The sequence below is a fragment of the Microtus pennsylvanicus genome, chromosome 10 (genome assembly GCF_037038515.1).
Source record: "Microtus pennsylvanicus isolate mMicPen1 chromosome 10, mMicPen1.hap1, whole genome shotgun sequence".
Taxonomy (NCBI): Eukaryota; Metazoa; Chordata; class Mammalia; order Rodentia; family Cricetidae; genus Microtus; species Microtus pennsylvanicus.
In genome coordinates this window covers 16,622,136-16,648,457 of record NC_134588.1, presented here as the reverse complement: position 1 = coordinate 16,648,457, position 26,322 = coordinate 16,622,136, and the positions used below count along the sequence as shown (strand labels likewise).

At 48.3% G+C, this 26,322-nt stretch overlaps 1 protein-coding gene across 3 annotated transcripts in view; it reads right to left on the bottom strand.

The window, feature by feature from the left end:
* Positions 1-4,020: 4,020 nt before the first annotated feature.
* Positions 4,021-26,322, bottom strand: part of Ccdc93 (CCC complex scaffolding subunit CCDC93) — a 78,440-nt gene continuing 56,138 nt past the window's right edge. For 2 of the 3 annotated variants that reach the window (XM_075987756.1, XM_075987755.1), the window contains 9 exons: positions 25,987-26,040; positions 24,453-24,515; positions 19,811-19,919; positions 18,650-18,732; positions 16,393-16,430; positions 14,515-14,599; positions 12,639-12,752; positions 6,461-10,475; positions 4,021-5,860 (listed from right to left, as the gene is read on the bottom strand). In XM_075987756.1, coding sequence (XP_075843871.1) covers positions 10,422-10,475; positions 12,639-12,752; positions 14,515-14,599; positions 16,393-16,430; positions 18,650-18,732; positions 19,811-19,919; positions 24,453-24,515; positions 25,987-26,040 — 600 coding nt within the window. In that variant the 3' untranslated portion in view covers positions 4,021-5,860; positions 6,461-10,421. The remainder of the gene's footprint in view (positions 5,861-6,460; positions 10,476-12,638; positions 12,753-14,514; positions 14,600-16,392; positions 16,431-18,649; positions 18,733-19,810; positions 19,920-24,452; positions 24,516-25,986; positions 26,041-26,322) is intronic. The other variant, XM_075987757.1, reaches the window with a different exon arrangement.

Genomic DNA, 26,322 nt, shown 5'->3' with positions numbered 1-26,322 from the left:
TGTCTCAGTGGTTTTTCTGTTTTGTGTCTGTTGTTATTAATTTCAGACAGGGTCTCCTATATAGTCCTGACTGGGCTAGAACTCACTATGTATGCCAGGCTGGCCTCTAACTAACAGAGATTCACCTGCCTCTGCTTCCTGAGGGCTGAGATTAAAGGTGTGCATCTTATCATGCCCAGCTATTATTGGTTTTTTAATTAGTCCATATGAGATACTGCTGGGTACCCACATAACTCTTCAAAGTTTTGATTTTTTTAAGATTTATTTTTATTTTTACTGATGTGTATGTGTGTGTGTGTGTGTGTGTGTGTGTGTGTACATGTTGGTGTCTGCAGTGACCAGAAGAGGGTGTCGGAATCCCTGGAGCTGGAGTTATAGGCAGTTCTAAGTTGCCCCACAGGGATACTGGAAAGCAAACTCTTCCTCTTCAAGAGCAACAAGTGCTTTTAACTGCTGAGTCATCTCTCCAGCTTATTTTTTAGAAACTCTTTAGACTAGTTAAATGGGCATTTCTGGGTATGATCCACACAGCAGGTCTTCTTGTAGCTCCTCACATGGCCTGCTGTGACGTCTCCTCTATCACAGGGAAGGACAGCTGTTAGAAGCTACTGATGCATGTATGCTTGCAGACACACATACATGTGTGTGTGTATGTGTGTGCCTGTGTGCCCGTGTGTGCATGAGTGAGGATGTGTGTGTCTGTGTGTGTTCCTGTGCATGCATGGGTGTGCATGTGTGCATGTTTGTGGTTTGTGTGTGTCTGTGTGTATAAGCAATAAAAATACTTCTAAGGTGTTTCTTTCTTGGCCCATTATCAATTGATTTATGGTGCCTACTCCAAGATTGAGAGTGCGAGGCTCACTGTGTACTTACAATCCACACCACAAAGCCTCTATATCATACAAATCCTTTTGGCTGAAAGACACTAAGGGTCATAGTGAGCTGTGCAGCTACAAAAACCTGAGTGGCCCATAGAACAAACCTTTATCACCTTGCTGAGATGCCACACACCTGTGGTCTGTGTGGGCCTTTCCAGCTTTGGTTGTCTTCTTAGGCTCCCTGGAATGAGCAGGGTGAGTTCTCAAGAGAGGGCAAGAGAGTGAACAAGCCGAAGCCCCCAAAACTCACATTAAGTCTGCTGATGCCCCATGGGCAGGAGCCCAAAGTGGGGACAGAAAAGTGCACACTAGGAGGTAAGAAAAACAGAGCTGGGAAAATGGCTCATGAGGCAAAGTGCTTACTGTGAAATCCAAGGATATGAGTCCGACTTGCCAGAACCCAGATGAAGCTGAACACAGAAGTGTGCATCTGTTATACTAGACTTCCTATGGTTACTGGAGGGCAGGGATGGGAATCCCTGGAAGTGTGCATCTGTAATCCCAGGGTTCATATGATGACTGGGGCAGAGATGGGGATTCCTGAAAGTATGCCTCTGTAATCCCAGGGTTCCTGTGGCGACTGGGGGCAGAGACGGGGAAGCTTTCAGGTCAACTAGCCTGGGTTATGGGGCAGTGAGCAAGAGTCTTTGCCCCCAACAAGACTAAAGGTGAAGATTAGCACCCAAGGATGACCTCTGACCTCTACCTACTCTATGACAAATGCTCACCTGCTCTTCCACACACATCACACACACCAAGATGAACAGAAGATGTTAATGTAAACACGGAAGTAAGTCCAAGAATAATAAAGAGTGGGGACTGGGAATGTAGCTCAGTTGGGAGAGTGCTTTTCTATCAACATGAGGTCCTGGGTTTGATATTCACCACCACATAAAACAAGTTTAGTGGAACATGCCTGCTGATCCCACTTAGATGGAGGCAGGCAGATCAGAAGTTCAAGTCATCCTCAACTATATGGGAAGTTTGTGGTGGTTTGAAAGAAAATGGCCCCCTAAGGGAGTGGCACTATTAAGAGGTGTGGCCTTGCTGGAGGAAGTGTGTCACTGTGGAAGCAGGCTTTGAGATCTTTTATATGCTCAAGTGACACCCAGTGAGATGTTGATTGTCAGCTTGACGGGATTTAGAATCTCCATGGAATAAAACTCTAGGAATTTTATGTGAGGCAGTTTCTAGACTAGGTCATCAGAGGCGGGCATCCATGAGAATTGATAGCATCACGGACTGGGATCTCAGACCGAATGTGCCAGCTGATCACAAGCATTATTCCTGTGCTTCCTGACGGTGGGTACAATGTGACGAGACACTTCTGAAGTTCCTATCACCATGCATCCCCACCACGATGGACTGTGTCCCTTGGAACTGTGGGCCAAAACAAACCTTTCCTTCCTGAAGCTGCTTTTGTCGGCTATCCAATCACAGCTACAAGAGGAAGAACTAATGCCCCAGAGTTGGACAGTCAGCTGCTCTTCTAGTTTGCCTTCTATTGCTGTGACAAAGACACAGAACAAAGGTAACTTGGGGAACAAAGAGTTTATTTCTACTTATACTTCCAGGTAACACACTTAATTTTAGTGAGGGGAGGCAGAGCAGGAACTGAAGCAGAAACCACAGAGGAGGAACATTGCCTACTGGTTCCTCTCTGGCATGTGTTCAGCTAGTTTTATATATGGATGAGGGCCACTTGCCTAGGGATGGTGCTGCCCACAGTTGGCGGGGACCTTCCAGATTCATTGATACCATCTCTTATTGATATGGGCACAAGCCAGTTTGAGACAATTCTTCATTTGAGGTTCCCTCTTCCCAGATGACTCTAGGTTTGTGCCTAGTTGGACAATAAAAACCAACAAGCAGAGCACCCACAGAAGGTTCCAGGTGATCTAGGCCTGGCTGCTGGAACTGTTCAGAGGTACTGTCCCTATCTTTTGTACTACAAGTGTCAACAGGCAGGTTATAATGTGATTCTCACGAGACACAGCAACCCGAGAGCAGTTTCAGCTCATTCCCATCCCTGGTAAACATACACACAAGAGCAGAACCAGCTTCCCCAGTCCCCAAAGCTCTTCCAGCAGACACAGCCAGTCCTTCATGTGGTCCAGTGCCTAAGACCCAAGCAAATGAGTCTAGCTGTCTGTATTGGCCAGGGTTCTCTAGGGTAACAGAACTTACAGCATGACTCTATGCGCGCACGCACACACACACACACACACACACACACTACTAAGAATAATTTACAGGCAGTGGTTCTGCAAGTCCAACAATGGCTGTTTAGTCCATGAGGCTGGATGTCTCAGCTGGTCTTCAGTATATACCAGAATCCCAAAGAAGTAACCTCTCATGCCAGTGAAGAAATGTACTTGACAGTGAGAGCAAGCAGACCAAGGAGGGGGCATGCTCCTTCTTCTTCTGTGTCTTTTACATAGTCCACATTAAAGATGGATCTTCCCACCTCAAAGATCTGGATTAGAAGTGAATCTTCTCACTTTAAGTATTTTAATTCAGAAAAAGTCCCTTACAGGTGTACCCAATTATTTGGGTTTTAGTTAAATTCAGATTTGGTCAAGTTGACATTCAAGAACAGCATCACACTGCTTGACTCCAATGCTTTGCTTTTGTTAAAAAACAAAACAAAAACAAATTAGCTGAGCACGTTTAATCCCAGCATTCAGGAGGCAGAGCCAGGTGGATCTTTGAGTTTGAGACCAGCCTGGTCTACAAAGTGAGTTCTAGGACAGCAAGGGTTATGTCGAGAAACCCTGCCTGAAAAACAAAATAAACAAAATCAAACATATTGATGGGGGATGGTGGTGGTGTAGTTCATTTGGTAGAATGTTCACTTATGCAAGAAGCCCTGAGTTCAATCCCAGTTCCACATAAATTGGGTGTGGAGAAACATACCTGTAATCCCAGCACTGGGAGGTGGAGGCCAGAGGATCAGATGCTCAGGTTCACCCTTGCTATACAGAGTTTGAGCCCAGTCTGGGACAAATGAGACCCTGTCTCAAAACCATGTGTCTAACCCCTTCCCTAAAAAGAAAGGAAGGAAAGAAGGAAGGAAGGAAGTATATAGCAGATTAATGGAAGTGTAATCTTCTCCCATGATTTTTTAAAAAATGAAACCAAATTAAACTTCAAAAACTATTTATTTTTGAGTAGATAATGCATGTACATGGTACAAAATTCCAGAATACAAAAGACAAGTGGTGAAAAGTCATTCCCACCATTTTCCAAGAGACAACCAAGGTTGCCAGCATTCTGTGTCACTTTTCAGGGACAGCCTGGGCACAGGCAAGCAGACGTATCACAAGCATTTGTGTGAGTATATGCACACATACATATGCATACACACCTACAACACATGTATTTATCTCTATTCCAAACACTAGCATTTCATGCATGCTCATGCATGTTTTCTTCTCCCACTTAACCATGTGGCTTCAAGATCTGTGAACATTTCCTAACAATACATATCACAGGCCTTTTCTTTTAAATGTCTGCAAAATGCCCCACTCTAGAGATGGGCCATGATTTTTCACCCCTGTTCTGAATTAATGATAGTTTCCAACTTTGTGTTATTACAAACATTGCTTTAATAAAAGTTTCCATACATAAGAAAAGTTCCTAGACGTGGCACTGCTGGTTCAAAAGGCGGTACACTTGGACTTGTGATAAACGTACTACTCAGTTGTCCTCCAAGGAGGCCACAGGTTTGCAGCTCTGCCATCCCTGTATGGGATGCTGCTGCCCACGGTTGGACAGTACCACCCATTTTCATGGATTCACGTGGCTAAGATGCATCTACCACATCTGAAAGAAGAACAAACTCACCATCCTATCTGACATTGCTGTGCCCTCTCTGCCGCAATACTGGACATCTTCAAAAGGTGATCTCAGTTAAAGGCTGGAAACTTCTGGAAAACTCTTTTTCCATTCCGACTTTCAAGGCTGGTGACTAATGAAAGCTCCTCTAATGCTGCTTTTAGAGCCACCAGCCTGCTTCAACCGGGGCATGGATTAGGTTAAATCTATAGCTTACTGTTATAGGATGTTAAGATACAATTTGGGGAGCCAACTTCACCAAGTGGATGTGCTGATTGGGGAACCACAACGAGGCGGGCAAGGTCCCTGCTTCTGCTGCCCTCACACATTCCAAAGAGGGAAGATGCAGACCTTACAAAGTATTGGGGGCCGTAAGCAGTGACATGTGTCATTAGGACAGACAACAGGGGTGTGGTGGGTAGACTGTGATATGATCAGGAGGCCAATGTAAAAGGGAACACACAGGTGATCAAAAGCCACTACCCCAAATCAGAAAGAAGACAGAGTTCTCCTCAGGGGGCACATGGGGAAAATATCCACGGAGGGTGAGCTTGGTCCATCTAGGAAACTGACACAGGCTGATGGAAATACAGAATGTCAAACACACTGCAGATGAGATCCCAAAGCCCACTCATGATCTTACACATCATATTTATTCTGAGAAGATGGAACACATGCATTACTTTTTTGTGTGCGTATGCTCCTATATGTGCATGGGGTATGTGTGTGCACGTGCATGCATGTGCCTGCGCGTGTGAAGGCCAGAGGACAGCTCAGATGGCTTCTTGATTGTGCCCCATCTTATTTTATGAGATAGGTTTTCTCACTGAACCCGAAGCTTACCAATTCAGTTAGTCTGGCTGGTCAGCGAGGCCCAGGATCCGTCAATCCCTGCCTCTCTAGTGCCAGGAATACACGAGCATATGGCCAGCCCTGGCTCTTTACATGGATACTGGGGATCTTAACCAAGGCCCTCATGCTTGCAATGCAAGCGCTTTACTGACTTTTTATGTACAACTTTGGCCTAGCGCCACCTGCTGCTAGGGGGAGAGCATAGCAGGCTCTAAGAGGTATCTCATAAGGCTCCTCCCCTGGCCACACTCAGCTCCAAGAACGGACAGTAGCATCACTCATGGCTGCATGCTCTGTATTGTAGTAATATGGGGCGGCGTCAGGGTTGCGTCCCCAAACACCCCAGCCGCCTGCCCGGCTCGGCTAGCTTATGCCCCGAAATAATTACACAGACACTGTATTCTTTTAAACACTGCTCTGGCCCATTTCTAATAATCTATGTAGCGCCCCTAGGTGTTTAAACAGAAAAAGGGGAAGTGATGGGGGAGTGTCATATATCAATCTGTTGATTTCCTTGGTTAAGCAATAAAGAAACTGCTAGGCCCATTGGATAGGCCCACCCTTAGGTGGGTGGAGTAAACAGAACAGAATGCCGGGAGGAAGAGGAAGTGAGGTCAGACTCCACAGCTCCGCTCTCCGGAGCAGACGCAGGAGAGACGCCATGCTACCTGTTCCAGGGAAGAAGCACACCATGCCCCAGCTCCGACCCAGGATGGACTTAGGCTAGAATCTTCCCGGTAAGCGCACCTAGGGGCGCTACATAGATTATTAGAAATGGGCCAGAGCAGTGTTTAAAAGAATACAGTGTCCGTGTAATTATTTGGGGCATAAGCTAGCCGAGCCAGGCGGCTGGGGATTTGGGGACGCAACCCTGCCGCCGCCCATATTACTACACTGTATGAAGGTGTCCTTTCTCTTGGTGACCAACCCTGGCAATGAACACACCATACAACACTTCCTTACAGTATTTCTCAGGGCGTATTTCAATTTAACCACCTGAACCTTCACAAGAAAAGTCATGGCTAGAAGTTACTTCTAGAATGCCCAGTCCCCTTAAACTGACCATCCACCACCTGGAGAAGAGGCAGGCTAGAACCACGGGGAGCAGAGGGAATGCGGAATGTGTAGGCTGCAGGGCAGGCTGGGGTCCCACATACCCCTTCAGGTAGTTCCTCCTTTACTCAAAATAGGTAAGATGAGAGTCTGCCAAAGTAACAATTCATGGGAATGACACTCAGTGAGGTAGGAAGAGGGCTGCCCCTTGCTTTGCTCAAGGTTTTGAGAGATCTCCAGGAATACTCTGGAGATGAAAAGCCCTGCCTAGTGACCCACGCTGGTTTGGTTCCACTACCAGTCTGTGCCTTCACTGTTCTTAAACCAAGGGCTACAAACCAGAACCCCATTTGCAAGATCAGGCTAACAGGAGCTTATGCCCAGCATGGACTCTGCTTCAGTAGAAAAAACACCACCCCTCTGGATGCAGGTTGGCAGTTGTTGGGTGGTACTATGTGCTGTCCTGTGGTGCTGGCTGACTAAACACAAACATGGGAGAACATGTCCCCACATCCTCCCAGGCCTTTCACTATCACCTTATTCTAGCCCAGCTCACAGCTGCTCTGAGCCTGATCGCTATCAGAGCACCCCTGGTACTCCATGAGAAGCAAGGAGGAGTGAAGGCAGCTCCTGATCTGCAGACTGGTCCTAAGAATGCAGGGCACTGGGCACCAGCCCTATCAACAATCTCACTGCTCTGAGTCTGGTTTCTCTTAAACTGCACACTGGAAAAAAAGTCACTTACAGACATTTCTCTACTGTCTTATAATTCTGGTAAAAAGCCAGTAAGCTCAGAACTCAATGCTATAACATGTCTGGGCACAGAAGACATTGCTCTGGTAGGCCCCTCCCTTTCACCAGTCTCCAGGTAGATTCTGAAATGACCAGGGCTCTTGGGGAATCTTTTCAGCCTACTTCATGCTGGAATTACCCACAAAGGTGCTATCTTATGTTTCAGAATGCTGGAAGCAAATGTAGGATTCTCAGTGCTGGCTTCTGCAGCCTAATTCAAAGAGTATTCAACCAACCTAGTCAACCCAGAAGGCTTCAAAATACAGGTTAGCCATTGCTCATGGTTTCCCACTAGAACACCAGATGGTAAGACACTACTACTTTAGATACCACATACTTTGAATGTAGGACACATTCTCTGTAGGACAACAGAGAAATTACGGTAGATCCAAGCCAGGGGCTTTCTCCCTGCTGGCTAGCTTTCATAGTGGCAGATGTTGCTGCACAGACAGCTGCGGGGAGGGTGTCGTCAGCAGTCTTACCCAGCTATGAACTTGCATACTATAATGCCAACCAGCCCGCAAGATGTGAGCATTGATGCAATAGTGGAATGGCTGTTACGGGGGCAGCCAACTGCATTTTGTTTAGATCTGTGGCCTGCTCCTCCGGAAGGAGTTCACACCTGGCACTATAGAGCGAGCAACACGTATCTCTCACCATCTGTATTAAGTCTTGTGAATTAAAAACTGGGACAAGGTATCTACCAATTTCTCCCTACCAGGAGTGATCAAGCTTTTGATGTTATAGTCCGATACTGTCATCTACAAAGTTTACAGAGTACACAGTGTAAAGAAACAGTGAGGGAAAAACCTCCATGTTTTAAACCACTTTAGAATGTTGTACTGGACCACATTCACAGCTATCCCTGGCTGCAACAGCCTGTGGCTGAACATGCCTACGGCCATACCAAAGTAACCCCCAGAAACAATACCAAATAAAGGTTTCCATCTCCAAAACCAATTATGGTTGCTTTAGATCAGGTATTTCATACCTCTCCCAGACACAGAGAGTGGGCTCCAGAGACCTTGAACCTCACCTGTTCCCACTTCCCTGAGGTCAAACACTGACATCAGCCAGAGTGTTCTGGATGGACGAGCTTCTTCTCAAGGTAAGGTGATGATCCTCTCTGAGCTGGGAGTTCTAACACAGTCAAGATGCTGCCTCCTCCCTCAGGGATCACTCCACAGTGCTCCTGTGCCCACCAGGTCCCAGCGGAGGTAGAGGCGCGCACATTGCTCACTAGGAAGTGGGCTGGCATACGGGGGATGCTTTAGGTGTTACCGCTCCTACCCAGCTCAGCACAGCTCAGTGACCCCTGGGTCAGGAACTCATGATGCTCTTAGGCCTGCATGGGAAACAGTCTTCTGTAGCCCAGGCTGGTTTCCTGTTTGCTGTTCAATCTAGAATAACCTTGACGTCCTGCTCCTCCTGACTCTATTTCCTGGGAGCTAGGGTCCCAAGTGTACCAACCATGACCATGCCTGGTTTACGTGATGTTAGGGATGGAACCTAGGCAAGCGCTCTACCAACTGCCCCCAGTACCTCTTTCCTCTGAGTCCGTATGACTCCTGCCTCTCTTAACCACACACATTAGGAAAGGAAAATTGAACAGTGCTTCTGTGACTGCACAGTGCTCCACCTGCCTCCTATATCTATGCTTCTGTCAAATGGTCCAACCTGCTGCTCAGATCATGTGTGGGCCAAATCTACGCAGACTGGAGCACAAACTTCACACTGGGGTTTACTGAGCATGACCCAGTTGCTAGGTTCTTGATTGCTGGGGGAGAACTTGGCAATTGCTTTCCTCTGCTCATTTCCAGAGCCTAAAACCAACCCTTCAGGGCTATTAAAGGCCCTTCCTCCTATTTCAGCTAACATCCTGTTCCTTTTAGATCTAGCCCAAGTGGTGTTTCCTGCATGGAGTCCTTGTGCCCCTCTGTACAAATCTGCCACTCCTCCCTGCTCAGCCCCTGTTATCTTTCCCCATGCCTGCGCTGACGATACTGAACAGCACACACATCTTAGTCTTTACTTAGATCCTGACGTCTGCAGTGCAGGACCATGGGGTATGCCTCAAACAAGGACCCATCCTGATGTGGGAGGCTTCAATGCTAATTGAAGAGTCCTCAATGGAAGGTGCATTTGCAGCGTTTCCACCAGGTGAGCCTGGTGATGTGCAGGGTTGAAGGACGACACTGATACCCTGACAGCTCTCCTTGACCACATGTAGCCTGAGGGGTGGACAGACCTACAGCCATGCCAAAGGAAACACCAGAGAAGCATGGCTCCACATGAAGGGTTCCCATCTCTAAAGCCCATCACGGTCACTTTATATTACATCAGTCTTCCCACATAGACAAGTGAACACCAGTAACCTGAACCTCTCCTGCTTTAGTTCTAATTGCTCAGCATGCCAGCCCAGCCTATAGTCCATATGCACTGTGAGAGGCCAGAACAAAAGGCACAACGGTTGGGGCATGGCCAAAGCCAGCAACACAAATGGGCTGGCTGCTCACTCAGCAGCCTGCGGAAGCATTACAAGGGACAAGCTTTAGGGGTGAAGAGGGTTGTATCTGCTCTCTGTCCCCTGCTAGATGCCAGAGGAGAAAGGGACAATGCTCTGTATTCTGCTACATTTACCCCAGGGCTCATTTTTCAGCAGTTGCTCAGTTAATACTTGCTGAACATAACGCTCTTTATTCTCAGGGCCCATACAAATCTGGGTACCTTCATAAATGCAGTGTTACTGGAGAAAAAAGTTGAGTGGACAGAGTGAATGAGCACTGCCCACGATTCTTCACAGGGTCCTAGGATGCCACCCAAGTCACGGTGTCACTCTGTCTGAGGCCACCAGCTGCAGCCAGGAGAGATGAAATGAAACAGTGGGAAGAAAACATCCATCCAGAAAGTTGAAATGAATCTTCCCGCATCTCTCCACGGCCATTTTCAGAACCATTTCGGGATCCTTTAGTCTGTACATGCCATTAGAAAAGAAGTGGAGGTGGACGCTCAGGAGGCCTTGGCTTTGATCTTGGACAGCAGCAGCTCGTTCTTTCGGCCCTCCTGGGAAAGCAGAGGAAGAGGACAGCAATGAGCGTTAGTCACTGGCACTCACATGGGTCTCCACAGATACCCCAACTTTACACGCAGTCTTAGTAACTGCCGTTCCCTTTTTGACACAGAGTCTCACATTGCCTAAGTTGGTCTTGAACTGGCTACAAAGCCAAAAATGGCCTTGAATCTCTGACCTCCTGCCTCTACTTCCTGGGTACTAGAATTACAGATGTGCCGGGCTCTAACCCGATGTTCTGGATTGCCAGGCAAACACTCTACCATGCTGTCTCCTGGCATGACACCGCTCGGTGACCTACTGACCTGTGTCATGACAGGTGTCGTGAAACCTCTGGGCTGAAGACAGGAGACCAGGCCCTGTCATTCCTACAGACAGACCTTTCTAAACTCTCCCCGGAGACAGAAGCAGAAAGCTTATTTGCCAGTCTGCTTGAGAGGAAAGGAGGGGAGAAGGGGCCTTGGAGACTGTACCCTAAAAGCTGAGCAAGGTAGCTTTCGTGTACACACAGCAGGTGAAAGAGGGAGGTTCTAATAGTGAAAATGCCGGGTATTCTCGGCCTTAAGATGTAAGTGCACAGAAGACACAATGAGAGGTGTTTATGAAAGGAACCAAACACTTTGAGTGCCATCGCTGAGGGATGTCACTGGCCCCATTCCCTGCCAATGGTGTCCAGTGTCCTGAGTTACCAGTTACCCTTCTGGATTCCCTTCTGGCAAATTCCAGAGTTGTCCAACTGACAGTTCAACCCCAGGTCCTTGCCAAAGCGTTCTTATGTCTCTAACCAAAAGGAAGCTGAGAGGCTGGGGAGATGGCTCAGTGGGCAAGTGTGCCCGATGAGCAAGTAGGAGGACCCGAGTCTGGAAAGATGGGCAGGACCGTGCATACGTCTGTAACCCTGGTGGTGCTGTGGGCATGCAGACAGACAGACAGACAGACGACTGCTGGGTCTTCCTGGCTGCCAGTCTAGTTCTAGACCCAGTGGGAGATCCTGCCTCAAGGGAATACAGTGGGCGGATGAGAGAGCAGATGGCCAATAGCCTCTAGTCTCTGCGCAGTCGTGCACGGACATGCACTTGCACACACGTGCATCACTTATGTGCTCCACACCAGTCACCGGGCGCATCCCGCGCCTCAGGACCCTGGGCTGCTCGCTGATGTGCTCTCGCTTTCCCTACAGCCGAGCCCTGCTCAGCCTGCAGAGTCTGCCCTGGCTGCCTCTCTATGAAGCTGACGCTATTACTTTATTATGTCTTATTCACTAGGGCTTCTGCTCATTTCCTTCTTAGCTTCTCATCTGTCTCCTTCAGCACAGCACAGTCCCGTAGGGACAGACACCATGTCTGTTTTACAACCTGGCTTATGCCAGAGGCACAGGCAGAGCTGGGAGAACATTCGGAAGGATGAGATTTGTTGCTATGCCCGTAGACAGGTGTACAGTTGCCAAAGCTATCTCATAAAACAGAGGGTAGGCCAGGTGGAGAAGAATAAGGTAGAAAAAGAGGCAGAATAATCTTTAAAAATAAACAAAAACACTATGAGCATAAAATGTTTTCATTTTGCTCATGTGTGTATGTGTGCTTGCACATGTGTGTACATTGCTTATGGAGGTCAGAGGTCAGGCTTAGCTGCTTCTCTTCAGGCATTGTCTACCTTCTTTTTAAAATGATATTTTCTATTTATTTATTTTGTGTGTACGTGTGTGCCTGCCACGGAGGTCACAGGGCAACTTGTGGGGTTGGTTCCTTCCTCCCACCATGTGGGCACTGCCTACTGAAGCCAAGTCGCCAAGCTTGGTAGAAAACGTCTTTACTTTCAAAGCCATTTTGCTGGCCCTACCTTACTTTTCTGAGACAGGGTATCTCCCTGGCCTGAAACTCATGGTGTAGACTCGGCTGAGTGGCCAATAAGCTCCAGAGTTCTCCTGCTTCCTCTTCCCCAGTACTGGGATTATAAGTGGGTTCCATACCTGTTTTTTTTCCTCCCCTGTGAGTTCTGGGGACCAAATTCCAGTTCTCCTGCTTTCATTGCAAGCACCTCACTGACAGAGTTCAGTTCTCGCCAGCCCCCAGCTCTGGTTTTTAAGGGTGCATCTTGAGGTGAGGTGAATGAGCACTTGATTTTGGCTATGACCTGTCCGGCCAGCACCCGCTTACCTCTTTGAACTCTTTCACGGTCTTGAAGTAGAGCCGCTGCTTTTCCAGCAGCTCCAGGTACTGATCGTTCAACTGGTCCCTTCTCATTTTGTTCTCCTGCTTCTTCTTTTCCATCTGGTGTAAACATTTCGGAGAATGAACGAATAGTCATTCTGACAGCGACTACCACAGGCGTCTGACTAACATTTGCATCTGTTTCTTCCAAGCCTCCCTTCTAAACATAATTTCCCTGGCTGGCCTGTTTTCTTGGATGATAGATACCATCTCAGGCTCTCTAATCTATTCGGTAGCTTAACTGCCGTGGAACGTTAGAGGAAAGGCATGGAGAGACTCTCAGATGGGGACTACTTTGTCTTTAGAGCGTATTTGTGAGGGTCTGCAAGATGTTTTGGGTGTCACAACTCCAAGGAAGGACTTGCCAGCACCACCAGCAAGGAGAAGCTGCTCACTACCCTTCAGGTCTGGGACTGTGGTAAGGAAAAGGATTATCTGGCCCGGAATGTCGGCTGTGTTGTAGGTGAGTAACCCTGATGTATATTATTGTTTATTTCTAATAAAATAGCCCATCACCCTTTCGTTTATTGCAACTGCACCATAGGATAAACTATTTACAATTACTTTGACTAGGTTATAGGTTGTTTCCCTCTGATCTTATACAGACACTAGATGCTGACTTCAAAGGATTTTCTAAAGTAGCCAAAAGCTCAGGGAGGTTGTGAGTAGAGATTGGAGGACAGCTTGTCTCTCTTTCCAATATGTGCCTATACCCAGTGAGCCACCTAGTTAGCCCCACCTTGTTTTAGTGACAGGGACTATCATTGGCCTGAAACTTCCCAAGTACCCCATCAAGCCCCAGGGGCGCTCCTGTCTTCAGGTTCCCAGCTCCACAAATACAAGAATACACTAACACCACTGCATGTGACATTTTCTCAGGGTTCAAGGGACTAAACTCAGGTCCTTTGTTAGTAAGAGAACACCTACAGAGATCCTAAAGTTATCAGTGAACAAACAAAGTCTTTTTTCTCACTAGGCACATCCTGGCAACTGGTACTGTGCCAAACTAAACCAACCAACCAGCCAATCAACCAAGCAAATGCACACTACAGTTCTCAGCAGCATCAGTGCTGAGGAAAACGGAATGGAGTGAGATGGTGAGGGTGTGTGGACTCTGGGATGCAGAAGGCTGGGGGCGGGGGTAGTTGCTCTGAGGAGGGACAACTCAGCAGAACCAGGAGTGGTGTGTGCAGTGTTTCCTGAAGCCATCCAGGAGGTGAAGGCAGGAGGACTTCGTGTACAGAGCAGATGCTGCCTGGAAGCAGCCATGGTGCGTGTGCACACACGTGTGTGTAGTTATGTGCATGATTATGTGTGCACAGGTCAGGGGATAAAGTTGGCTGCTAGCCCTCACCTTGTTTCCTGGCCTAGGACTGGTTAAGTAGGCTAGGAGGGCTTGTCAGTGAGCCCCAGGGATCCCCACTGCTATCCCCAGCATCAGAATCATAAGCACATGCCACCACGCCCGCTTCCTTTATGTGGAAGGAGTTAGGTTTTGGAGTGAAATGTCATGAGATCAGTGAGCAGGGAGGAGGGGGCTGGAGGCGAGAGGTAGGCTGTAGCAGAGGACAATCCTTATCTGTGGAGCAGGGGAGGGGTAGGATCGCTCATTTAACACAGTCTATGGGGGGTAGCACAGTCCCTGGCATACGAATGTTTACTGCCTGGAAGCTGTGCTGCACAGCAGTGTGGAGGCCTGCCCCGCCACAGAGTCTCATGTCTGGTGCAGGCCATGTGGAAGGATGCAGTCAGGAAGGAAAGCCTACACCTAGGACCTCCTCGCCACCACAGAGGCTGCGGGCTGTAGAATAAGCTTGCTGACCTTCATTCTGTTTTGTTTAATGCCTTCGACGATTTGTTCCATCTGCCTTAAAAACTGGTCCCGGGAAGCAGGGGAGGCCATGGCTCTGAAAGAGAAATCAGCAGAGGTAGGTCCAGTCCACGGGACTGTTAGAAAGGGGGTGGGGACAACTGGATTGTGTCCCAACACTTTGCAGGGCACAGTGGATCCAGAGGGCCACCAAGAACAACAGGCAGGCAGGCAGGCAGGCAGTACTCCAAACCTCTGACCTAGTAACCGAATGTGAATCCTGTTTCCTATTCTCCCTAAGATCCTGGGACGATGGACTGCAGAAGGAACAACTCTCTAACTAGATGGGGATGGGTTCTGAGGAAAACCATGCAGTTGAGAAGACCATGCTGTCCTTCAGCTACAGACACGCAGTGTACCCCCTTCAACAGCAGAATGCACACAGGCAACTTTGGGGGGGCTCCCCTTCCTTGCACTTCTCAGCTTCTTCCTTTCAACTTTTAACCAATCCATATCTTTCAAAATAAAATAAATAAAAATAATAAAAATGCCATTTGCCATGAATGACAAGTACATATTAAAAAATTAATTCAGTTTTGTTTTTAAGAATCTGAGGACAGGGAGATGTTAATTAGAACTAGGGGCCATGTTCTGAGTATTCCTAGATCTGAGCTGGGAAGCCTAAGCCATGTTGGAGGCAGCAGGTGGGGCAGAGTGCCTGCTATGACCGCTACACCTTCCTACCATAGCCAGCTCTGCAGAGGGACGGCGACCAGGATGCTCAGAGCATGGAGCTCACAGGAATGGGGATTCTACCAGAGAGAGGCTGGCAGAGCAGAACTGTCGTGGATATCAGGGAGACAGCACTACTGTCTGAGAAGGGAGGGCATCAGGGCCCAAAGGCAGGTGCCACACCTGCACCTCCCAGGACTATGGCTGCTGGCTTTCCCCCCTTCTTTCCCTTGCATGCTGTGGTCCTGAAGATCTGATTCAGGTTCAGGTTTCATGGAGAATGCCTTAGCCCTGCTGTGTGTAAATCAGAAAAGACGTAGAAACCCCTGGTTCTAAGAGAACTTGGTCTTAGAATGTTTGTGGTGTCCTGCCAGGGGCCCACAGAGGCTTGGACTAGGAAAAGGAAGCATGCTATTCTGGAAGCAAGCCTTAGGCTACCAGGAAGGTGGGCAGCTAGCTCACCCTGGGTACACTCCAGAGCTGGTGTTACCTGGTAGCCTTGCTATATGATTTACAGAGATGCCCTTGCTACACATTTTATTCTACTTTTTGAGACAGAATCTCATGTAGCCTAGGCTGGCCCTGAACACACTTCATAGTCAAAAATAACCTCAAACTCTTGATTTTCCTAAGCACTGGGATTAGAGGCATGTTGTATACTAAGTAGTACCAGCTTATGCGGTACTGGGAACTGAGCACAGGCTTCATGCTCTGCCTAAGAATTCCTCCGCTGAGCTGAATCCCCAGTTCAGAGGACGTATGCTAACTCACAGAATACACCTTCAGGCATCTGTCTTCAGGGTCTACCCACCTTGTTTATTGAGGCAGGCTATCTCAACAGCCTGGAATTCACCAAACAGGCTAGGTTGGCTGGACAGTGGTCCCCAGGAATCTCCCATCTCCACCCCCTCAGCTCTGGGGTTACAATCACACACTACACTCGACTTTCCATCTGAGGGTTCTGGGATGGAACTCGGGTCCTCTTTATCCACAGTATTCCAGTTTGCGGAGCCTTCCATGAAGGCGTCTGCCCTGAGTGGAGTAGGGAGAGTGAGGGGTCCACGCCCCAGCACCAGGCCATTGGTGCACCACACAGCTCTCCCTCACACTACAGCAAGATCAGGAGGGCAGCCAGGGAGGAGGGTGGATGGTACTTACTGTGAGAAGTTCTCGTGAATCGAGTTAAGCAGGCTAATCTGGGGAGTGAAAAAGACACACGTAAGTTGGAGGCGGAAGGGTTCCCACAGCACCTCAGTCATTGCTGGGAAGTTTGCCTAGGGCTGGGCTAACGCGCCACTGAAAGGAGCCAAGAGCTGTCAAAGTAACACACGAGAGGAGAAAAGAAAGAGCACCATGTTCTTGCCTGTGTAGTTTTCCTCCTTAGGATGCATGACCGTTAGACTGTGGAAGGACAGCTCTTTGGACGGCCCCACCACCATCTGAGAGGACTCTGGTGGCAGGGCTCTTCAGACAAACTGCCAGCACAGGCCATTTTTGTCTTCCCCAACATCACTCTTTATCTGAGGCTACTGGCCCAGGATGGGCCAGTGGGGCCAGCACAGAGAAGGTACTGACCGTCTCCCACCGTGCAACATGGCCAGACACTAAGTAGCCCTGAGAGCTTCTGATGAAACATATCCTTTAATGTCCTGTTCCCATGGAAACTGTCTCTGCCCTCATATCTGGACCCTCCACCTGCCCTTGTGAGGCTTGCCGGGAAGGGCTCTGTCTGAGTCTTCCTGGCTGTGCACTGTTCAACCTGTTGGCTCATCCCTAAGCAGTCAGCACACCTGGACTTGAGACTCACAATACACAACAGAGGAATGACGTCACTACACCTGGACTTGAGACTCACAATATACAACAGAGGAATGACGTCACTACACCTGGACTTGAGACTCAGAATACACAACAGAGGAATGACGTCACTACACCTGGACTTGAGACTCACAATACACAAGAGGAATGACGTCACTACACCTGGACTTGAGACTCAGAATACACAACAGAGGAATGACGTTACCACACCTGGACTTGAGACTCAGAATACACAACAAAGGAATGACGTCACCACACCTGGACTTGAGACTCACAATACACAACAGAGGAATGATATTCTTACCCTTAATACTTAGGAAGGAGTGTTGGTTTTTTGTTTGTTTTTCCTCATGTGTTTTTGTGTCTGTGCACTTGCATGTGGACCAGAAGACAACCTCATCTGCCATTCCTCATGATGCTATCCACCTTGCTTCCTAAGACAGGGTCTCTCACTGGCCTGAAGCTTATCAAGAAGGCTAGGACAGGGGTGGAGCAGTGATCCCAGGGATCTATCTGTCTCTGCCTCCTCAGTGCTGGGATTATAAGCACATTATCATGCCTGCTTTTTTTTTAAAATGTGGGTTCTGGGGATTGAACGCAGGACCTCACGTGTGGAAGGCAAATACTTTATGGAAGAAGCCATCTTCTGAGCCTCCCGTGAAGGTGTTTCACACATGATACAGAACAGGTGAACATCAGCTTCACTTCACTGCAGGGAACTCCCAGGCAGTCTCCCACTTTGCAGTGACAAACCTCTGCACCTGGCCCAGGAAGGGAGTGTCTCTGCTTACACTAAACAACCCCATCGCAGGCTCTAGGTCCATCTGCATCTTCCGGAGCTGCATGCTGTCAGTGGCTTCTGTGTACACTAAATGCCTCCATCACAGGCTCTAGGTCCATCTGCATCTTCCGGAGCTGCATGCTGTCAGTGGCTTCTGTGTACACTAAATACCTCCATCACAGGCTCTAGGTCCATCCGCATCTTCCAGAGCTGTGTGTCGTCAGTGGCTCCTGTGTACACTAAATACCTCCATCACAGGCTCTAGGTCCATCCGCATCTTCCAGAGCTGTGTGTCGTCAGTGGCTCCTGTGTACACTAAATACCTCCATCACAGGCTCTAGGTCCATCCGCATCTTCAGGAGCTGTGTGTCGTCAGTGGCTCCTGTGTACACTAAATACCTCCATCACAGGCTCTAGGTTCATCTGCATCTTCAGGAGCTGTGTGTCGTCAGTGGCTCCTGTGTACACTAAATACCTCCATCACAGGCTCTAGGTCCATCTGCATCTTCAGGAGCTGTGTGTCGTCAGTGGCTTCTGTGTACACTAAATACCTCCATCACAGGCTCTAGGTCCATCCGCATCTTCCAGAGCTGTGTGTTGTCAGTGGCTCATCTGAGTTGTTTTCTTTCCATACAGGCTCTCACTCAGACCAGCACAATGACTTAGTATAAAGGTGCCCGCTGCCAACCCTGAAGACCTGAGTTCTAGTCTGGAGCTGGTTCCTACAAGCTGTCCTCTGAATTACACAATGCACCCCCTGCAATAAACTTTCAAATGTAATAAAAAGGAAACAAACAATCAAATAAAGGCTCTTACCTCTTTTTCCAGATACACTTTTCTGTCATCCAGAGTGTTATACAAAGTGAAGAACTGCTTGGTTTCCTTGTGCACCGCAGAAACTGCCAGAGAGATCAGCATTCCAGTGTAAGAGCATCAGCCGACCAAAGCATCCCAACCCTGGCAGCGTGTGCCAGGGCCTCATGCCCACTTAACCATCATGGCAGCCTATGTCTCTGTTTGTACATGTGCATGCGGAGGCCTGAGGTGAACACTGGGTACCTTCCTCAATCCCTGTTCACCTTATTTCTGAGACAAGCTCCTTCACTGGACCTGGGGCTCACTCTCTAAGCTGGGCTGGCTGCCCAGCAAGCTTTAGCGACTCGCCTGTCTCCACCTCCCCGGTGTATGTACCATGCTTGACTTTATGAAGAGTGTGTGGATCCTTTGCCTGCATGCATGTAATGTACACAACATATGCATGGGCCTGGTGCTCATGGAGGGGTTGGAGCTCCTGAAACTGGAGTTATGGACATCTGTGAGCTGTCATGTGGGTGCTAGGAATTTAGCCTCGGTCCTCCGCAAAAACAAGTACACTGAACTAACTACTCAGCCATCTCGCCAGACTTTTTTTTTTTTTTACAACATACTTCTCAGGACGGAGATCAAACTCAAGTGCTCATGCTTATAAGGCAAGCACTTTATTAACTGAACCGTCTCCCTAAGATCCTGAGGGTGGCTTTGAGCCTGACATGATGTAGTCACTGGGTCGGCTGAGGGGAGACTGGTCCTGGATTATGAGGCGACTATGATGGTCTAAAGCGACGCCAGTGACAGCACCACTTCAGAACCACGGAAGACCACCTGGAGACGCTGGGGTGGGGATGCTGCATAAGAAACTGGGAAGAGGAAGGGGCTCAGGTGACTGCACACAGCTAGCCACCAACACAGCTGGCCAAAGTCAGTTTGTATGCAGGTACACGTGCATGCGGAAGATCATGAACCCCTCTACAGAGTGGACAGTCGGACATCAGGACAGCTCCCTGGGCTGTCCAACAGACCCGATGATGAGGTGACATCCCTTTCAAGGTGGCATTTGTGGACTGTGCTCTCCAATGCTGCACCACACTGAACTTGACAGAACCCCTGCCTCGCATCCCTACCGGGGCCCAACAGTCTGTGTTTGATCAATGCACCTACTCTGGCGGTAGAGTTCAATAAATCGCTTCTGATACTGTATCAGCTCAGCTCGACTGGGCACTTCGTCAATCTTGCGATGCAAAATCGCTATTTCTCGATTTCTTCTGGCCTAAATGTAAAGACAGGGAGAGAAGACTTGGTGAAAGGATTCCTGGATTTGCTTGTGCCCCCACATGCTGAGCTAACCACAAAGAATCACATTTGGGTAGTGGCTTGGGGTCCTCACGTAGGATTGTGACTGGCTTTCCCATTTTCTGACCTGTGCAGAGGCTGCTGACCAGAACCACAGAACCACAGGGCAACTGACCTGAGGACAGGAGAGCCCCAGATGACAGGTGCCACCTGTTGCCCTTCTAAGCTGCACTCTGAATCCCTCAGCCTACTTGGAGGTCCGCAACTGACTTCTCAAATCCTGTCACAGAAGCAAGTCACTTGGTTATGTCTGACTCTCAGGACCTGGCTGAGCACTGCTGTTCTCCTCAGCCTTCGCCCCTCCCCTCCATGGCCAGCAGCCCTCTGCTCTATTGTCTCAGCAGCAGGGACAGACTTCTAATTTCCAAGGAAACACAGTGTCTAAGCAGGAAACCCACTCTTGTAACTTAAGTCCAGTCTGTGCATCTCTGGACAGAAGGATGCAGGCCAAGGGTATGCTCTTTGCAAGTGCTGGGGCTATTCTCCCCAGGAATATTAGGGTACAACAAATCAATCTTCAAAATTTTTAAAAATTATGTATTTATTTATTTATTTATTTATTTATTTATTTATTTATTTATTTATTTATTTATTATCCATGTGCCATGGTATGGGGTGAAATTCAGAGGACAATTTGTGGAAGTCCTGTTCTTCCACCATGAGTCCTGGCGATAGAACTTAGGTTGTAAAGGATGGAACCCACCCCTAGGTGGAGACATGCCCTTGTCTCCTCCCTGAAGGGTTGGTTACTCCAGCAGGGCAGGGCAGGGACCAGGCCAGGAGACTATCCCTATGACAAGGTCATTTTCCTTCCCAGAATTTCTGCTCCCTAATGCGGTCCCTGTGAACCACCATTAAGCCTGGCTGGGACCAGACTCAGAAGGGCGTAACTATTCCTTTATCTTTCCTCTGTCCTTTTCTTTCAAACGCTGGCAAGAGTCTAACCTTACTTTTAAATTGGCTAACTAATGCCACTGGGTTTTTGTCTTTCTAAAGCTCCTGTCCCTCCTGGGTGACTGACTTCCAGGCTTACCTTCATTCTCCTTCCCCCTAGGATCCACAGCCTGCCTGCCTTGGGGTTTTCCTTCTAAACTCTAATTAACAAACTGCTCTTGAGCTTCTGTTTGAATTTGTTCTTAATTCTTTTATTAATGAAACCAAGAACCCCAGGAGGAAACCCCGATGTCCCTAGCATTGTGTGATGTCTCTATTGGACTCCCCAGGATTTCTAGCAACAGGTCTCTACTGCTTTCTAACTCGTCAACAGGCAGAAGAAATGAAGCCGCTCCCGCATCCTGACACAGCGTACAGGTCACCAAGCGTCTTTACTGCAGGAGCCATCTCACACCTGCACGCATGGCGCCTTTTCATTGTGCCTTTACTTACAGAATGTTCTCCATGTATGTGGGTGCCTATGGATACACTGGTTGTTCAACAGTTAAATTTGCTCAAGCCCTTCACCTAAAAAAACTCTTTTCCTGAGCCACACCAGTGGCTTGCCTTCTTTTTGTATCATTGGCAGCCAGGCATGACTGACTAGCCGTGACGCCTAGGAAAGACGTAAAGGAGATGCCCGCTGTCCAGCTGTCTGCAAATGGGGCAGGTTCCAGGGCTGCAGCTTTTGTGAGTTGTCGCTTGTGTTAGGCAGGGCTTTTTGAGGAGTCATCCCTGCTCCTTATAAGGCACCCCTCGCCATCACTTCTGTAAGTAACCCCAATAAAACCTCACTGCTTCGCCAAGGGAACTTTGGCGGGATCATTACTTTGATCTGTCCTGGGCTCCCTAACTGCAGTAATTAGCAGCGTGTGTCTTGTATCTAGCTAGGGGAAGTCTCACACGACTTCAGTGCCACTTCAGAGTTCTGGGGCACAATGAATGGAGGAGTCTGAGCTTCTAGTGCCTCCAGTCCTGAACTGTTTCCCATATATATGTTTTCTTTTTCTCTTTTTTACTTTTATTGAAAATATATTCTTTTCTCATACAATAGAGCCTGATTATAGTTTCCTCTCCCTCTACTCCTCCCCGTTCCTCCCCATCTTTCTGTCCTATGGACCTACTCCCTTTCTTTCTCTCATTAGAAAAGAACAGAATAACAACCAAACATGATAAAATAAAATATAATAAGATCATACCAAAGATGGACATGGCAACCCAATGCCCAGACTTTGTGAGCTGCCCATGGTTCCTCTCGCACCCCTCTCTCTTGTTCTTGCTTTACTTGCTCACGAGGGTTTGGTCTTGGGTCTTGCCCACACTTCCACAGCCTTAGTTAGCAACCACACACTGAGGAACGAGTTCTCCAGCCCAAACTCTTTGGAGTTGGAGCTGATGCAGATCATTCTTCCCATAATGCTACCTGGTGGATTACTGGCCTCTTCACTTTTTCATGTGTGCATGTATGGTGTGCAATGTGGTGTATGAATGTTTTGCTTGTGTACATACATGCACATAAAGACCTAAAGTCGATGGCAGGGAGCATCCTGTCATTCTTCCACTGTATTCATTGAGGCAGAGTGTCTCAATCACACCCAGAGCTCAGACAGGATGAGTCTTGCTAACTAGCTTGTGCTGGGGATCTTCTGTCTCTCTCTGAAATGTTATTACAGGTGGGCCACTATGTTCAAATGGGATTTATGTGGCTTCCAGGAATTTGATCTCTGGTCTACACACTTGTAAGGCAAGTACTTTTTAAAACGGGGAGCTGACTTCCAGAGAACCCCACTCCCCACTCAGTTGGGAGTTTACTGAAACTTGTCTTCAGACTGCTGCCTGAATCCCTTCTCTTCTATGCCTATTCCCAATGAGTTTCGCATGTCTATACCTTTGGGTCAGACACCTGAGCATCAGCCTTGACCCCCCTTGCATCTAGGCATCACTAGATTCCATCAGATAGAGCACCTCACCTTCCCCTGGCAGCAGCTCCATTCACAGATCCTGCTGCCTCTACCCAGACCAGCCCTCAGCAAGCTACTGGCTTCCTTGAAGTTCTCTTCAAGTTTGGCCTCAGCCTTGTCTTAGTAGTAGCACTGCCCACATAAACAGCCTTGTACTTTGGCACATATGAGTAGATCTTGGTCTTCAAATAACCAGTTTCCAGAGGGCAGGTCATCTCAGCTCTTGTTATTAGGACCCGATGCACGGCTGAAAAAGTAGGAAGTAGCCACTCAGGGTCTCCAAACAGCATCAGAGCACAGATTGTATTAATTCTATGTATCTTTAAATATTTGCACTTGGTCTTGCTGAAGGCTGAGAAGCCATCTTTAAATATTTGAAAGGTAGTCATGCATGGCGGTGCATACCTATAACCCCCAGCACTTGGGAGTGGAGGCAGGAATACCGGAAGTTCAAGGCCAGCTGTGACTAGACAGAGTTTAAGGCAGCCCGAGCTAGAAGATTCTCTCTCAAAAACTAAAAAAGAGAATAGTACTCTTGCATCAAGGACATATTCATCTACTCTGAATTTAACCAAACATCTCACAGAACAGGATGGGAATAACCCCACACAGGCCCTTGAAGCTCCCTGGCCATTCCTGCCAAAGCTTGGCTTTCTCCTCCCAAAGGAAAGAAAAGTGTCCAAACCAACAGGGACACAAGGCCAAGGGTCGTCTGTGGGTTTGAATCCCTGGGAGCCAAGCACTGGCAATATAAAGAGCTTAGAAATACAGTGTCAGCTATGGCTAGGTTTGGAGCTGGCTCTCCAACCTCCCCACCCCATACGTCACACCGCTCTCTCAGGTCCCCAATTATTAAGTAGACCTGAACTTGAATCCTGCCTTGGGGACCTATGTGAGGCTTGCCTATGCAGAAATAGCATACTTGAAGCATTTTTAAAAAAAGATTTAATTTTTTTTTATCATTTTATGTGCATGGGAGTTTTGCCTGCATATATGTGTGCCTATGTACCATGTGGGTCCTCAAAACTGGAGCAGAAGCTGGTTGTGAGCAGCCAAGTGGGTGCTGGGAATTGAACCATCTGAAAGAGCAGCCAGTACTTTTAACTGCTGAGCCATCTCTTCAGCGCCCCCTCCTTATTTTCCTTTTTACTGAGGTGCAGTTGTGTGTGTTTGTATGGCGTGTGTGCACGTAAGTGCATGTCAGATCCCCTGGAGTTGGAGCAGCAGGTGGTTACGAGACAACTGATATGGGGTCCTCCACAAGAGCAGTGTTCTTAACGTCTTAACCATCTCTCTAGCCCCCTGGCCCCATTTTCTCCACATAGTATATGAGGCTAACCATGCCTGCTCTGTAAGGTGAAGTTCAACTCCAGAGAGCAATGCTGAAAGCGACAGCCCTGTGAAGCCGCCCGTGACGCTGTTGGCAATAGCTCAGACCAGGGTGCAGCGAGCAGAGCCTGGCCTCTCGAGCTCTCACACACCTACGCCTCCCACTCAGCCACAGGACACCCCTGCCAGCCGGGCATAGCTGTGCACGCTGGTCCTTGGACACCCACCTGCAGCAAGCGGATCTTGTACAACTTCTCTTTCTCCATGTTGTACCGTCTGTCCAGGTCCTCCTAAGAGCAACAACAGGCCAGTTAGCTAGACTGGAACTTCTATTCCCTGATGGAGTCTCAAGTTCCCTCTCTCAGATGGCCAAGTTTAGACCCTCCCATCTATGAGACAGTTCCACACTGTCTCCTAACACCTTTTCTTCTGTCAGCATCCTGGCTGAATCCAATGTTCTTTTCAGAAGGAAAAAAATATTGATCATTACCTGGAGGGGGAGCATACATGTGGAGGTCAGAGGGCAACTCAGTGGAGTTGGTTCTCCCCTTCCACCTTCTGTGGGTTCTGGGGATTGAACTCATGGCATCAGGCTTGCAAGGCAAGTACTGTACTCAGCAGCCCTAAATCCAATGCTCTTAACAGAGTACCTCCTAACGACTCCTGCTGCCCCCGCCCTTAACCAGGAACACTCATCAACAAAAGGGAGACCACACACTACCTTAAGAGTCTTTGTCCTACGCCTCTGGGTGTTCAGCTAACACTGGTTTTCTGATTATGTTTCTGCCTGGACCTGAGGCATCCAAAATGGTAGAACCACTAATTCTACATGTCTATTTAAACTTGCGTTAATTATAATGAGGAAAACCTCAGTCCCCCAGTTTCAGTAGGCATGCACTATGTGTGGGAAGAGCTGATGCGAACATTTTCAACATTACAGAGTTCTCTGGGACAGAGTCAATGCACAGGTGCGGCTCTACATTGAACTAGACAGGGAAAAGCAGCTGCACAGTCTGTTGTCCCAGAGAAAACTACAGAAGGGGCACGCATGCACACATGAACACACATAGCAATGCAGTTTCTTGGACAGGGCTCAGCTAAAGGTGACATCTAACATATCACTGTAGGAGTCCCATGTCCAGTCTTCTAACAGGTTATGAAGAAATACCCTAACATCCCTGCTTGGAGGAGGCCCCTGCTTCTGACCTGGTCCTCTTCCTTTCTCCTTACATGTGACAAGTATTGTTTTAACTCATAACAAGGTTCAGCAGACTAGAGCAGGCTACGGAAAGCCCATACCTTTGAACCATGCCTGACTAGAGTTGTGCTGGAATACAGTCATGTGCATTCATTTATAATACATGCGACACAATGTCATCACAACATTCATGCTTGGAAAAAGTGCAATCAAGTTACCAAAAAATCCCCAGATAATATTGTAAGTAAGATTAACTGTGTTGAGCTGCACGCTGGATACCCAGACACACAATTTGGCAGCTGGAGCAGTGGTCTGCTACAATACAGCAGGCACTGTCTCCTCAGCCCCACTCTCTCGCCCCTCAGCGCTTATGTGGCTGATGCAGGCCTCTTTTATCTCAGGAGTGAAAGGTCTAAAATGGTACCATGCCCCCGGAGGGCAGCAGCGGAGGAGGTGGCTGTACAGACTAGGCAGGAGGCCAGGAAAGCTGTCAGGACAAGAGCAGGAAGGAGGCTGACCCATCTCTCAGGACAATGCTGGTCCACAGATGAGGAGATACTTACATTGTGAGTCATGGTGGAGGTCGCGGCACCCTGTGGCTCTCCACTGGAGGAAGTCTGAAAGGATGAAAACAGGGTCAGCACCTCTGCTCAGTGAGGAGCAGAGAGATGCTGAGTGTCTAGGCTTCAGACAGGAGCCGAAAGGGGCAACTATGGAGCTGAAATGACCTCGTTTGTCTGAAGAGTAGCCAGACTGTTCGAGAAACCCAGATTTTAGACTGTTCTCTGACGTTTGTCAGGTACACCCCAACAAGCTCCACTGTAGTGTGGGCTGGATGTTGGTGCCTTCCTCGATCACTCTCTACCTTATTTACTTAAAGAAAAACCATTATATTTATT